Below are 14,390 nucleotides of genomic sequence, written 5' to 3'. Positions count from 1 at the left end.
ATCCTATAGGAGGCAGTGCATCCAGTGGTTTAGGCGCTAAATGCCTTGAGATCCAGAGGTCCCAGGTTCAAGACCTGTTTTGACCACTCATTGACTTTGACCCTGGTTGTCCTTGACTCATCTTCTCAGCTGCACTTGTCAATAGCCAACAGGTTTGCCTAAAGTCATGTGAGATTCTTAAGCTGTTGTTGTTGCTCTGAACTATCGTTTCATTGATTGTGATTCATTTGTAGGCAGTCTGCGGTCTACAATATCAATCGATTGACTGACATCGATGATCGATTCCATCGATTGTTCAGGCCCTGCTTACATATATGTATTTTACATATCACGCTTCCGTGATGGTTGTGGTAAGCGCCTTTGATTCGATTTCGATTTGGAACTAACACCTCACCTGGAACACCAACTTTTGGTCGAAAAATAACTTCTACGGTAGCTTTATCTATGAGTTCTCGACTTAACCTAACTTCTGCTGGGCCATACGTTGCTGCAATTACTTGCGTGTCTCCTGTAAAGATGAATATGACCACAAAACTGGCAGGATTAAAAGCATGACACTCTTCTAACCTCATTTATACATTCACGTTTTTCTCAAAATTACATCTACATCTACATCTACGTAATTAATTTGCAAAATCCTGTAAGGACATCTATACAAGTGCGCGATATCAGAATCTTATAATACCTTGAGAAAAACTTGCAGATCCATCAGACTTGTTTAACAGACATTGTTCGCACCTCATAGATCTCAGTTCGGACGAAAAACGTAAATCGCTCGTTTCCATCACTTCGTCCACCATTTTGAGTTCACGTGTGTACATGGGACTCCCTGGTGAGGGACCCTAAAAATTACGACAACTTCCCACGTACCCTCCCCAAGATAGGGAATCAATAAAAGAAAATGGCTGCTGTAACGTGGATTTCCAGGACAACAATACTTTGTTCTCGCCGGAAATTGTTTCAGCTGAGAACGGTTCCCGTTGCTTTAAAGGTTTCAAGAGTGAGTTGATCATTATTTCGCTGCGCGAATGAGGAAATGATAAGATCCTAGTTTTAATAGTTTGCTTAATTAACAGACTAACTTTCACATTGTAGCTGTTGTACTCATCGGACGCGGGAAAAAGCCGACATGATGAGGAATTTTCGGACAAGCCAAGATTTCCTGGTGCTGTAAATTCGTGTTACACAGAGAAAATGAGTTTTGTTGATCCAGAAGATGGAGAAACCATTCCTGTTTACCGGGTTATGGATCGAAACGGGAAAGTCTTCGATGAGTCCCAGGACCCAAATGTAAGCTAAACTTGGGCAATTTTATCCCTAAACACGCATCATGAATTGTTCTTTTTGCATTACAGTAACATTATTTTATTAATTTTAATATTTTTGATGCGTTTTTTTTTGTTTGTGCTTGTACATGTACTCGTGTGGGAGTGTTGGGGGCAGGGCTTATTACTCGCCCCAGTTTTCTTGCCGGGAGAGGACCTACAATAATGGCAAATGATAAAACACTAACAAAACCCAATTGAGATATCCAGTGGGATCCAGTAGATAGCGCTAGCCACCCTCGAACAACTGGGGCCAGGATCTGTGGCACCTCTTCACAAGTTGCACTCCACAATGCAAAAACTAGACGCCCCGTGAGCGTAAACTGGGTTGCCTTTGGTATATGTTTGTCCTACTAATTGCCAAACCTAACAAGTTGTCAAATCCGGAAATGAAACACTATTTAAAACTATAAAAGTTAGAGATAACAAGTTAAACCGACGTTTCGGAGTAGACATCACTCCATTATCAAGGTAAAAATGTTCTATGATGCTAAAATTACAGTATTAAAAACGATTGACGCTAAGAATTAACATAATAAGCACGTGCGAAATTGGCTATAAGAATACTTTAGCATGAATGGAATCCGATTGCACATTGAGGCTAGGCTTAAGTGTTCTTATAAATAACATTTCAAACACTAAGCAATCAAATTTGTTTTTACATTTTTTGAGCACCTCAAAGCGTTTAAGCAGGTCCCGAGGGATCGACCCGTGTGCGTTCTTATAGTGTCTGGCAATAGCCGAGGACTGTTGCTTATGTCCCTTTACACGATTGTGTAATGTTGACAATGTTGATTGTGTAATGTTGACAATCGGTACAAGAATGGCTTGCTGAGAACTATGCTCGATCGAGCACACCGTTTATCTTCTTCTTGGTCACACTTCTCAGACGAATGTGACCGTTTGAAGTCAGTTTTCTCACGCCTAAAGTACCCGAAACAACTCGTAAATTCCACTATCAAACGCTTTGTTGACTCAAAGGTCTGCGACCAACCGCGACCTTTATCAACAGCCCAAGAGACGGATAACATGGTTCGAGTAGTCTTGTCATTTAAAGACCAAAACTCAGCAGAATTTGTAAAAAAACAACTTAAGGATTTGAGCCTGAAAGTAAACAAAACCATCCAGCCTGTATTTACCAGCAGAAAAATTGAACAGGAACTGAAAGTGAAAGAGGCAAAGCCGCCGATCATAAATCAGCAGTGTGTTGTATATAAATTTCAATGTGACCTTTGTGATGAAGGTTATGTAGGCTACACACGCGGACATTTACACAATCGTGTAAAGGGACATAAGCAACAGTCCTCGGCTATTGCCAGACACTATAAGAACGCACACGGGTCGATCCCTCGGGACCTGCTTAAACGCTTTGAGGTGCTCAAAAAATGTAGAAACAAATTTGATTGCTTAGTGTTTGAAATGTTATTTATAAGAACACTTAAGCCTAGCCTCAATGTGCAATCGGATTCCATTCGTGCTAAAGTATTCTTATAGCCAATTTCGCACGTGCTTATTATGTTAATTCTTAGCGTCAATCGTTTTTAATACTGTAATTTTAGCATCATAGAACATTTTTAACCTTGATAATGGAGTGATGTCTACTCCGAAACGTCGGTTTAACTTGTTATCTCTAACTTTTATAGTTTTATGTTTTAAGAAATCTCTTTTAATACGAAACACTATTTATTTTTAAAATAGCTTCTAGTTTTTAAATAACTGTTGCATAAATTAAATTTGGTCAAGAACGTAAAAATTTGAGGTTGCCTATTTACTGAGATAGGATTTCGAGTTGGATTTTCAAGTTGGGCTTCAAGTTAAATTTCCGAGTTGGATATTCGAGTTGGATTTTCAAGTTGGATTTTCAAGTTGATCATTGTAAAATGCACACTGCAGATTAGGGATAAAATGCAAACTAAGGTTATAATGTACCGTATTTACCTGTGTATAAGTCAACCTTTTATGACCTGAAAGGAAGCTCCAAAAATCGCCCTCGACTTATGCACGGGTCAAAGATTTTGAGCCAAGTTCCAGCTAAGTAATTTAATCAAAATTAACATAATATTGTTTTCTTGGGCATAACGAATGCAGTGGACAAAAGCCGACAAAAGACTTCAAAATGAATGTAAGCAATTTTAGTTGAAATGAAAAAGGATTTGTCCAAATCTAAATGTTGAAGATACTCACAAGCACAAATATGAAATAGACACCAGTTGGAAATTTTCGTTTTCCTAAGGCGGAAAGCTCTAAAAGGCATTTCTGTTTCTTCAAATAAAGCACGATCGTTAAACGGCTTAGAAACCTGGCGCAATATCTCACGTTTGCGTGCAAGCATTGTCACTTGTGTTGCGTGAAAATGCTGGTTGGTAATGATTGTTTTTTATTCTTTATACAAACCTGGCTGATTTAAATCCTTTTGCAAACTTCGTATTGTTTGGTTTATGAGTTTTGTTTTGTTTGTCATGTGAGAAATTACAAGTGAAGGACCAATTAAACCTTGCACATTTTCACATCGTTCGCAAGTTATTTGATGTTGATGACTCCTGCTTCTGTGATGTTGTGCTTATCCTCTAAAGCCCTTTATCGTTGAACAGCGAAACAGGTTAGTTTGAAGTTTAAGTGTTCGATTTTCTGAGAACTTTTTTGAAATTCAAGGACAAAATGCCTGCATATACAACAACTGCTGAACCACCAAACTATTAAGCACTTCAGGCCCTGATTTTTTTGTGTATCCACATTTCCAGTAATCGACGAATACAAGATTATTGTCCCAGTAACATTTAACAAAGAAATTAAGAAATTGCTTTTTTTTTTCCATCAAAAATGGGGGGTTGACTTATACACGGGATCGACTTATATACGGGTAAATACGGTAACTGTTGAAAAAGCCCAAACCCTTTAGAAGTGCAGTTAAGCCTAAGTATTGTTTTATGCCTAATTTGGCCTAAGGTTAGCACTTCTAAAGGATTTGGGCTTTTTCAGCAGTGACATTATAACCTTTAGTCTGCATTTTCAGGATCAAACCCTTTTCTGAGTAACCTTTTCCTTTAATGATGAAGCAACAAGCCTTCTTTCAAATAATTCTTGACCAACACGAATGAGTCAAATTTCCAATTGTTTTGAGTACAAATAAATAAAATTTCTCTGCCTTTTTAAGTACCGGTATCCCTTGCCAGTCAATCTAGTGACCTATACTTAAAATGGCATTCCCAAAAATTTAGGTTCCATTGATTTTCCAGAAATTTTGGTGTAATTGCCCCTTTTATTCTGAGTATTAGAGGAGAGCAAAATTTTAGGTACAGTGTTCTCACCAGGATTTTGTCTTTAGTTAGGGAATCCCAGGGCCCCCTTTCCTGAAAAATAGGAGCCCTGCAGGACCTTAAGTGGGACAAATTTGCTTGCACTTCATGACAAGGGTGGAAAAAGTCCTTTGTGATTTCTCTGTCCATTTCTTCAAGGAACGTTAAAATTGAAACTCTTGCGTACCAAGGAAATGTATGTGCAGAATTGTTGGGGCAATTGTTCATCCATTGTTTGTAGACTTAGTATGCAATCACGTTATTACATGCAGAATCTTTGGTTATGGAGGTGCTTAGTACACCAAGCACTAAGTCTAAGTGCCATTTGGTTTCTTAGGGCGATTGTATTCATGCTATTGAGTAATGATTAATAGGCCAAAGGTAGGCACGCGTATGCTTACATGTATTTTTGGGGTTTTGGATCGCCTGGTAGGATGGGGTCGCCTGTTGTGCTAGGGGTCTATACGTTATTAGTAATACACGCTATTTGCAAGGTTGTTTAATACTGGGCATATGGCTTAGTACTTTAGTACCAGTGACTAACATGAAAGGTTCCTAAAACAGGCAGCATACCTATGTCCATTTACATTAATGGTCCTAATTTTCTGGTAGCTGGACAAAGAAACAATACAGACAATGTATAAGAAGATGACTTTATTGAATACAATGGATCGCATCTTGTATGAGTCACAGCGGCAGGTATGTGAATTTGTTTGAACCATTGAAATTGTTACAAAGATCTGATTTACCTACAAATGTATAGACATATATGATGCTGTTTCTGGTTCATGGACCAAGAGAAAGGTATTTTGCAGAGCAGGACACGCTGATTGGTTATCTTTTTTCAGTTGTAGTAGCACACGTCTACAGTTATTAGGCTGGTGTAATATTCCAAATTATATTCAGTAAGTGTAGCGCATATCTTTAGCTACAAGGTTCAATCAATCATCATGAATGGGTATTTGGCATTCACTGTTTTGCAAAATAGCCTTTTTGATCAATTTGAGATTAGTCACGGAGCTACACGTAGCCCCATTATTAGTTAATACTGAACAGAAGGCGTTATTCTCAGTACTTAACAACTACACTTTTGTTCGAAGAAAAAAGTATAGGATTCGGCTCTGACTTTGGACTTAAGACTTTTTGTCTAAGGGGTCTCAATTTGGCTGTGCATGCGTAGGATGTCTTTGCCTCATAAACTGAGACAATTGAAGACAGCCCAAGTAGGATCTCCTCATTCAGTGGCAATTGTGATGGCCACTAAACCACAGAAGACTATGTGACACATAGGGAAATATGTCCTAAAGAATCGTGTGCGAGAGCAGAAACAAGCTCTCGTGTTTTTGTTGCACACAATGCAATTGCTGGTTATGGTATGACTTGTGATCGGTAACACATCTTACCGTGCTAATTACATATATATAATTTTAGAATTCTCCTGGTATTTTTAATTGTATTAAGTGTTTTTAAATAGGTACCATCATAAAAAATTGTAAAGCATCTGTTTACTGGTTTTAATTGGAATAAACACAGTTAACAACTGTTACAGTTTTAAATGTGAACAACTACTCTACAATGGCACTAGTGTTATAACCATACATGTATGGTTGGGTCACAGATTGTAGACTTTGGACTTTGGAATTGAACTAGATATTGACCAAGATATTGTAACTTGTAAAAATCGCTGAAATACTGTGACCTTTAAACAAAATCGGCTAAAATTCTTTTGAACAAAGTGTAGGCTCCCCGTAGCCTCTTGTTTTCAAATTATTTCAATTAATTGTTCAGTCATATTCATTGGTTTCCACAATATTTAATATTTATTTTCCTTTTGCACTGACAACTTCTGTAGGGGAGAATCTCGTTTTATATGACCAACTACGGTGAGGAGGGAACTCATTTTGGTAGTGCTGCTGCTCTTTTGCCTGAGGATGTTGTGCTTGGCCAGTACCGTGAAGCTGGAGTCCTTCTTTGGAGAGGTTTTACTGTTGATGAATTCATGAATCAGTGTTATTCAAATCAATTTGATTTTGGCAAAGGCAGACAGATGCCCGTTCATTATGGTTCCACAAAGCTGAACTTTGTCACAATATCTTCGACACTGGCAACTCAGATGCCTCAGGGTTAGTTTATAATAATCTTACTGGCAGTTGTTATAACAAGGGAAGGAAAAGGTAATTTTAAGATAACTGTTACTATACTGTTATTGGTCTCGAAAGCTAACTGGTTTTGTACTTAGTCTAGTAGGTATCTCATGAAATCTTGCATGTTTGAGCAAATTAAAAAGCTTTGGGTTTGGAGCCACCCTCTCCCCCCTACAACCAATTTTGATAAGCCCAGCTTCCACATGCTTTGTTTTGTGCAGCAACATTGATCGGGGTGGGAGGGCATTTGTGAACAAGAAAGAGAGCTAAGTTTGTCATAGTTGTGATTGCAGTTAGTCCAAAACCAGAATTTTCTAAACAATTTTGTCCAAGATTGTAGGTTCCAGAAGGGTGGACAAGCCTGGGGCTGCTTTCAACTCCATTGACAGGAAAAAATCTTTTTAAAATCTACATTTGGGTATCAGGCCAGTGTAGCCAATGGCTGTGGAGGTTTGACATTAGGAAAGATGATAAGCTTAAGATTGATGGACAGGTGTGATTGGGAAAGATAAAAATGGTGGGAAGGGACAGAAGAACAAGTGTAAATGAATGCTTGAGGAAAGTGTTGTCGGAGTGTTTTGTCAAGAGTGGTAGAAGAATATGTGGGGATTATATCAAGAAGGTTAAGGCTTTGTAAGACGTGAAGGGTTTCAGTGTGTGGGAAGAACCCAGTTTGAGCTCCCAGTTGAAGTGCATCTAGCTGAATAATCTGTTAGCTAAGATGATAAGGGGCTAAGATTGAGAAGGTGGTATTAAAAAAGGAGGTTGGTGTCAATCAGGAGAAGATGGTGATCAGTGAAGCCGAGTAAAATGAGTTGGAAAAAGTGATCATGAGGAACAGTTTGTAGGACTTGATTCTGAACGTGGGAAAGGATGGGAGTCTGGTGCAGGTGTTGTTGTTTTAGAGTCAGGCTGTGTGTGAAGGACATGAATCTGAGAGTGAGGTAGATTGATTGCTGAAGGTGGAGATGGGGAGAAGGAAGACTTGGTGGTTGAGGTATGTTATCAACAGAGGGATCAAGGTGGAGAAGCTGGATTGTTTTGGTGCTGAGGGCAAAGAGAGGGCTGGAGGACAGGATGGTAAGGGAAAAAAGGATGGCATCAATGGAGAGGATAAAGTGGTTGTGGAGAAGTTGGTTACAATAATTATTCTCAATGATGATGGTCTTAGAATGGCAAGCAGTGAGGTGGTGTGTCAGAAGATGAGAGTAGTCTTTGTTAGTGACGAGTCGCTGGGTTGACGTTCCTAGTTTGAAGGCTCAGTATAGTAGGAAAGTGAATGGAGAAGTGAAGGTTGTGGAAGGGCTAATGCATAATCTTGTGAAGGATAGTATCAAAGATCAAAAGGCTTTTGTGTACTGGGTCACGTGGGCAGATTGGGGCTGATAGGGAAGAAGAAAGGTAACAACTTCAAGAAGAAGAAATCCAGGTGGCAAAGAAAGATTGAGAAGAGGATAGCGGAATGGTGGCAGGATTTGGCAAAGTTTGAGGAGATGAGGAAGGGGACGGTGCTTGGAAGGAAAGTGATGGGTCAGTTGAATAGGGGGCATGAGGTTGTCAAGAAGGGGATGGTTGCAGTGAGTTTGTTGTTGAAGAGGAAGATCCAGTTTGGAAGCATGAGGGGATGAAGGTTTATTGCAAAGGAATTGTGTTGCCAGATGGTCAGGTGATGAGAGAGGTTGACGAGAATGGTTGTAAATACTTGGTGTGTTCACTTGGAGGGTGTGGATGAAGGACAATGGGGATTATTTGAGGAGGGCAAAACTGGTGGAGAGAGGTGAAAGTTGCATGGTGGGAATTTGATTAGGGCAATAAATGTGTGGGCTATAGGTGTAGTCAGGCACAGAGCAGTGATTTTGGATTGGAGTGATCAGGAACTAAGGGCAATGGATGTGAAGAGGAGAAGGAGGATGACGATGTTTGCCGAGTTCCACAAGAATGGGAGTGTAGCTGGTTGTACATCAAGAAGAAGGATGGGGAAGGAGGGGATTGATCAGTGTGTAGGATTCTGTGAAAGAGGAGGAACTTGGCCTTGTTTGTCAAAGTGAATGACAAGTGGATGTTGAAGGTTGTTGAAGAGTTGTTACAGGTGGGATAAACAAAGAATGAGTACAAGAGGCCCCTGGAGAAGGCAAAGAAGGAGACATTTTGACAGAAACGGTTGCATTATGAAGGATGTCAGTGAAGTGGCTGAGAGGTTGTGGCAGTGGCTTAATGCTGGGAATTTGGAGAAGAGCATTGAGGGGTATGTTTTTTGAGGGGTTTTTTTTTTCTGTTCAGGAGCAGGCTCTGCCTCAAATAGGTTTTCTCAGGCCATGATTGGACTTACATCCGAATTGTAGAGTATAATAATATTTTGGCAAAGAGGTGAAGACAGTTGGGCATGTGGCAAGTGGTTCTACTGGTATAGTGTAAAGGGATTATCAGAGAAGGGATGATTGGATGGGTTTGAGGTTGTACTGGGAGCTTTGTTTGAAGTATGGTGTGAAGTGTGCTGATGTGTATGAGGAGGTTCTACATCAGGTGAGGGTTTCAGAGGATGACAGTGCAGAGATCTGTTGCGATAGGAGCATTGAGACAACACAGAAGTGGAACATAATCATCCAGACATTGCTGTGGTTGATCAGTTCTCTAATGCATGCGAGGACTTCAGCCTCAGCATTAGCCTGAAGAAGATGAAAGACATGTGCCAAGGCTCCGAGGCTGGACCTGATTCCTCCAGTACACCCTGGTTGTTGTCTCGCAGTTTACTTATCTTGGCTCTACCACCTGACAATCCCTCTCAATGTGGGGCTCAGAAAAAAGAGCTCATTTGGTAAGGCTGCAACCAACATGGCCAAGCTTTCTGCTCAAGTGTGGGAGAACAAGAAACTCACCACCCAGACTAAAATAACATTGCTGTCTAGATATAGTGCCTGCATCGTGAGCACCTTACTTTAAAACAGTACTGTGAGTCCTGGACCACCTATGCTGAGCAGGAGAAGCACTTTCACACCTTCCACATGGAAGGATAAGGTCTCCAACAGTGCCGTACATGATACAGCAGGTATTTCCTTGATGTAAACCATCCTTGGACATCGTACACTGAGGTGGTTGGGTCATGTCCAACGAACTGATGATAGGCAAATCCCAAAAGACCTCTAGTGTGGCGAGCTGGGACTTGGGTGTAAGCCTGTTGGCAGACCTAAACCATGCTTCAGGGATGTCAGCAAGAGAAACATGCTTGCAATTGGTCTGTCCACCGACAACTGGGAATTGCTTGCTTCAAATTGAGGCAAATGGAAGACCATGTGTAGTAGGGCACTCCGAGCAGGGAAGACAAAGCTGAATGCCAAACTCGGCGCAAAGAGAGCGAAGACGAAGGCTGTTGCAAAGGCAGTAGCATCAGAACCTTCAGGCTATATCTGTGGGGTCTGTGGCCATGTCTGCCATTCACAAATTGGATCGCACATACTAGGTTCGCAAAATGTTCGCAAATGCAAGTTAAGTCATGGAGTGAATGTCCATCGACTGCCCCTACTTAAAAGGATCTTACCTAAAATATGCAGAATAATATTATCTGGGCACAACATCATTTACAATAACCCTCATTTTAATTGATTGTACAATCCATAATTAATCAGAGACTGAACAAATTTTTCTCCCAGTAAATTTACCACTTTGCTTTTTCAGCATCAGGGTATGGTTATGCAGTCAAGAGAGCAGGGACTGGAAATTGTGTTATTTGCTACTTTGGTGAAGGAGCTGCAAGTGAGGGTGATGCTCATGCAGCATTCAATTTTGCCGCTACTCTTGAAGTACCTGTTATTTTCTTCTGGTAAAATTGACCTTCTATAAAATGTTAATTTTAATTCTTAATTGTGCAGTGTGTACTTTAATCTGCATACTATTTTAAGGTCCTGAAACAAAGTAACTTCTATTTCAACAGTCGTAACAATGGCTATGCTATATCTACTCCAACTAATGAGCAGTACAATGGAGACGGAATAGGTGGGTAGAATGTCATCTGGATACATGTATTTTTCTCCATTCTAGTTTTAGCCTTTTCTTATTTTCTTTCATGACTGTGAGCGGATACATTGTAAATGTTTCGGTAAATCTATTGAGATTCCACTTTCTTCCACCCCCACAACACAAATACAGTATGTTTTACGATATTAAAAATAAAATGTTTGGGAAGTGGGATGATTTTTTGCAGGAGTTTATGTAAATTGTTTGACTGCTCTATTGTGCCGAGCTACAAGGACTCATTGGAGGCAATAGCCATAAATTATCCATAGATCTAACTTTAATGTACATGTAACTAAGGTTTAGGTGACACTGCTGCAGTTCTACCATAATGATATAATTCTTGACATTTTAGTGGTTAGTTTTTTTTCTTCTTCTTTTAATTAGCAAAACAAAATTGATTGGGTCCTTCATGGTTTGTCATAACACTAAAATCAACAGATTCAACTGCAGCTTTATCCTCATCAGGATTCTTCAATGTTATTCTTGATCTTTTTCTAACTTAATTGAAAACCAGCTGGACGAGGCAGAGGCTATGGAATGATGGCAATTCGTGTGGATGGAAATGATGTCTTTGCAGTTTATAATGTCACCAAAGCAGCTCGTGAGATTGCTGTCAATCAACAAAGACCAGTTTTAGTTGAAGCCATGACATACAGGTTAGATGATGATGATAATGTTTATTAATTTTTAATGATAGAGCGGTTTTCAATTGAGTGTCGAAAGTAATTAGCGAATTGCTTTGGTTTTGCATTACTTCACTCAGTGATTGGTTCAAAGTTCTCGCACCACTTTTTCAATCAATCAGAAGTGAAACCAAAACCAATCGTGGCTTGCGTGTGTACATTTTCCTGTGCTTTGGTCGGCTACGGGTAATGACTTTGATTTTTGATTGGTTTACCGGATTGTCCCTGTCCTTTTTGATTGGCCACAGTAATTTCTTTGGTTTTGGTTTTACGAAACTCAATAGAAATTCGCTCTATTACTTAATAGAGCGAGTTTCAAGTGAGTGTTATAAAACCAAAACCAAAGTAATTACTTTGGCCAATCAAAAAGGACGGAGACAACCCAGTAAACCAATCAAAACTCGAAGTAATTACATGTAGCCGATACAAAGCGCGGGAAAACGTGCACGCGCGAGCGACGATTGGTTTTAGTTTCACTTCTGATTGGTTGGAAAACTTGGTGCGAGAAATTTGAACCAATCACTGAGTGAAGTAATCTGCATGAACCAAAGTAATTATCTAATTACTTTCGACACTCAATTGAAAACCACTCTAATAATACTTGATTTATATAGTGCAATTTTCAGCAAATGTTCAAATTATTGCACTTTACAATGTACACTCAGTAAATTTACACTAAAATAATATAAAAATATAATATAAAATAAATTTAGTTAAACATGTCCCCTTGATTAAGAAAATTACATTTACATGATTTATGCCAAACATGTAACAATTAGCAATTATTTGCGGAAGGCGAGGTGAATAATATTGTTGTTTTAGTATAATTACACTGTACTCAATTAGGTGATTATTTGAAAATTCTTTTGTAATAATCAACTCAACTGCAAACCAATCAGCCCAGAGAATTTTCATTAATCACCTAATAATTATACTAATGTGAGTCTACAATGCTTTCTTTCTCTCCCCATTCTCCCCTCAGCTCTTCAGCTCACTTGTGTGACCAAAAAGGACTGCTAGCAGTCTAGTCACTCTTGTTGTGTGATTACATTGTGATCTTCCAAGATCTTACCAGGATTTTTTTACCACTGTCAAAGAATGCTTTAATTAACAAGCCTTCATGAAGCTTTAAGTACATGTATGCTCTAAGAGCAAAGCCCCTAGCACCAATTTATTCCTTTTGACAGGATTGGCCACCACAGCACCAGTGATGATTCATCAGTGTACCGCTCACTGAAAGAGGTGAACTACTGGGACAAGGAGGATCATCCCATAGGAAGACTCAGGTGTGCACACATAGTCAACACTTATTTCGACATCATTCAAAATCATTCAACATGATCCGACATGCATACGGTGGCCAAACAAAAAAATAAAATAAAAATAATCACCCATGTGGAAGAAGCTATACGCTGTACATGTACTCTCCACCATACTTAATGCTACAGAAACCAGGTGAATCTGCAATCTTCTCACTAGCTCCTTTTCAAGTTTTTCAAGTTTAGTGTCAGTGTCATATTGTCATTTGTTTTTCAGACTTTACTTAGAGCATAAAGGGTGGTGGAACAATGATTTGGAGGAGGACTGGAAAAGAGAAGCTCGTCACCAAACAATGCAGGCATTTTCAAGAGCTGAGAAAGCACTTAAACCCCCAATCAAAGATTTATTTACGGATGTATACGACACATTGCCCAATCGACTGCAACAACAATACCAGGAATGTATGGATCACATTGCAAAATACCCTCATGAGTATCCCACGGAACTATATGCAGAAGACAAGTGAACTGGGTGGCACATAATTATGCATAACCATTCACGTAAAAAAAATGTTGATGTCACGCCTTTAGAGATTAAGAAGTTATTTCCAAATTCATTTCTTTCACTAAGCATGAAATCTTGGTGTCTGTTTTGCTTATTGTACTGAAACAGTTGGTCCGTTGACTTCCGGGGGGTTCCCCATAATATTTGACAGTAAAATCGCCTGGCGTTAGACAGAGCAATATACTAAGTCTAACCGGTTCAGGCTGGTTTGGGTGTCAAAGGTTTAAGGAAACAAAAAAATAGTTTTAATTGTGGAACCAACATATTTTTGTATTAACATTGTTTCTTAATAATTATATGAAGCAGAATGTGGTAAAAAGAGAGGTCGTGAAAAATTTTGGCTAGTTTTGAACCAAAAATCCTTCAGAATTGTCTCTTTAACATTTTTTTTTACCTGGAAAAGGAGGTTTAATTTGTAATTTAACAAATTAAAACTAATAATGGTGTCTTGGGACATTAGGTATTTGTGACAGCCTTCAGAAGCAACATTCTTTTTTTTTTTTGCAATATGGCATGCTTCATTCATATCAGATCATTTTGTTGTATTATGTTGTTTAATTTTGTGAAAAGGTCCAACTCCTCTCACCATTGAGCAAAGTTATAAGAAAAGTAGTTTGCATTTGTATATAAAAACAATCTCTAGAAAATGAAACTTTTTCAGTGATATCTTAAAATATTTATACAAAGCTCAAGTAGCAGTTGGTAGCGTTATAGCATTTTAAGGAATAACTCAAGGAAGTGAAGAGCTTCCAGGGTTATGTCAAATTTGACATGCAGCTCTGGGATAAATGGGGATTAAAAACATGTGTCATGGTCAAAGTTTTCTGTTTTGAAATCTGTACTGGCTTAATGATGGCACAAAATAAGGTCTGCACAAGTAGTTTGGGTGTCAGAGGGTTAATACAGGGAGCAGGGTTGGCACAGTGGTGAGAACACTCACCTCCCACCAATGTGGCCCCGGTTCGATTCCCAGATCCGGCGTCATATGTGGGTTGAGTTTGTTGGTTCTCTACTCTGCATCGAGAGGTTTTCTCCGGGTACTGCGGTTTCCCCTCTCCTCAAAAACCAACATTTGACTTGATTTGCGTTAATATTCGTTAATTTCAG

At 39.2% G+C, this 14,390-nt stretch overlaps 2 protein-coding genes across 2 annotated transcripts in view; one reads left to right on the top strand and one right to left on the bottom strand.

Annotated features, from left to right (window-relative positions):
• LOC137980506 (exosome complex component RRP46-like) overlaps positions 1-843 on the bottom strand; it is a 13,490-nt gene extending 12,647 nt beyond the window's left edge. The window contains exons 1-2 of the mRNA XM_068827961.1: positions 686-843; positions 395-508 (exon numbers count right to left, since the gene is read on the bottom strand). Coding sequence (XP_068684062.1) covers positions 395-508; positions 686-821 — 250 coding nt within the window. The 5' untranslated portion in view covers positions 822-843. The remainder of the gene's footprint in view (positions 1-394; positions 509-685) is intronic.
• Positions 844-861: 18 nt separating this feature from the next.
• Positions 862-14,295, top strand: LOC137980504 (2-oxoisovalerate dehydrogenase subunit alpha, mitochondrial-like). The gene is made up of 9 exons (XM_068827959.1): positions 862-1,000; positions 1,096-1,290; positions 5,234-5,320; positions 6,474-6,744; positions 10,438-10,582; positions 10,694-10,755; positions 11,291-11,432; positions 12,647-12,745; positions 12,996-14,295. Exons 1-9 carry the CDS (start codon positions 902-904, stop codon positions 13,243-13,245), a joined length of 1,350 nt encoding a protein of 449 aa, XP_068684060.1. The 5' UTR covers positions 862-901; the 3' UTR covers positions 13,246-14,295.
• Positions 14,296-14,390: the final 95 nt, after the last annotated feature.

Source organism: Montipora foliosa, chromosome 12, assembly GCF_036669935.1.
Source record: "Montipora foliosa isolate CH-2021 chromosome 12, ASM3666993v2, whole genome shotgun sequence".
In the NCBI taxonomy this organism is placed as follows: domain Eukaryota; kingdom Metazoa; phylum Cnidaria; class Anthozoa; order Scleractinia; family Acroporidae; genus Montipora; species Montipora foliosa.
This window is presented reverse-complemented; position numbering and strand designations above follow the sequence as displayed.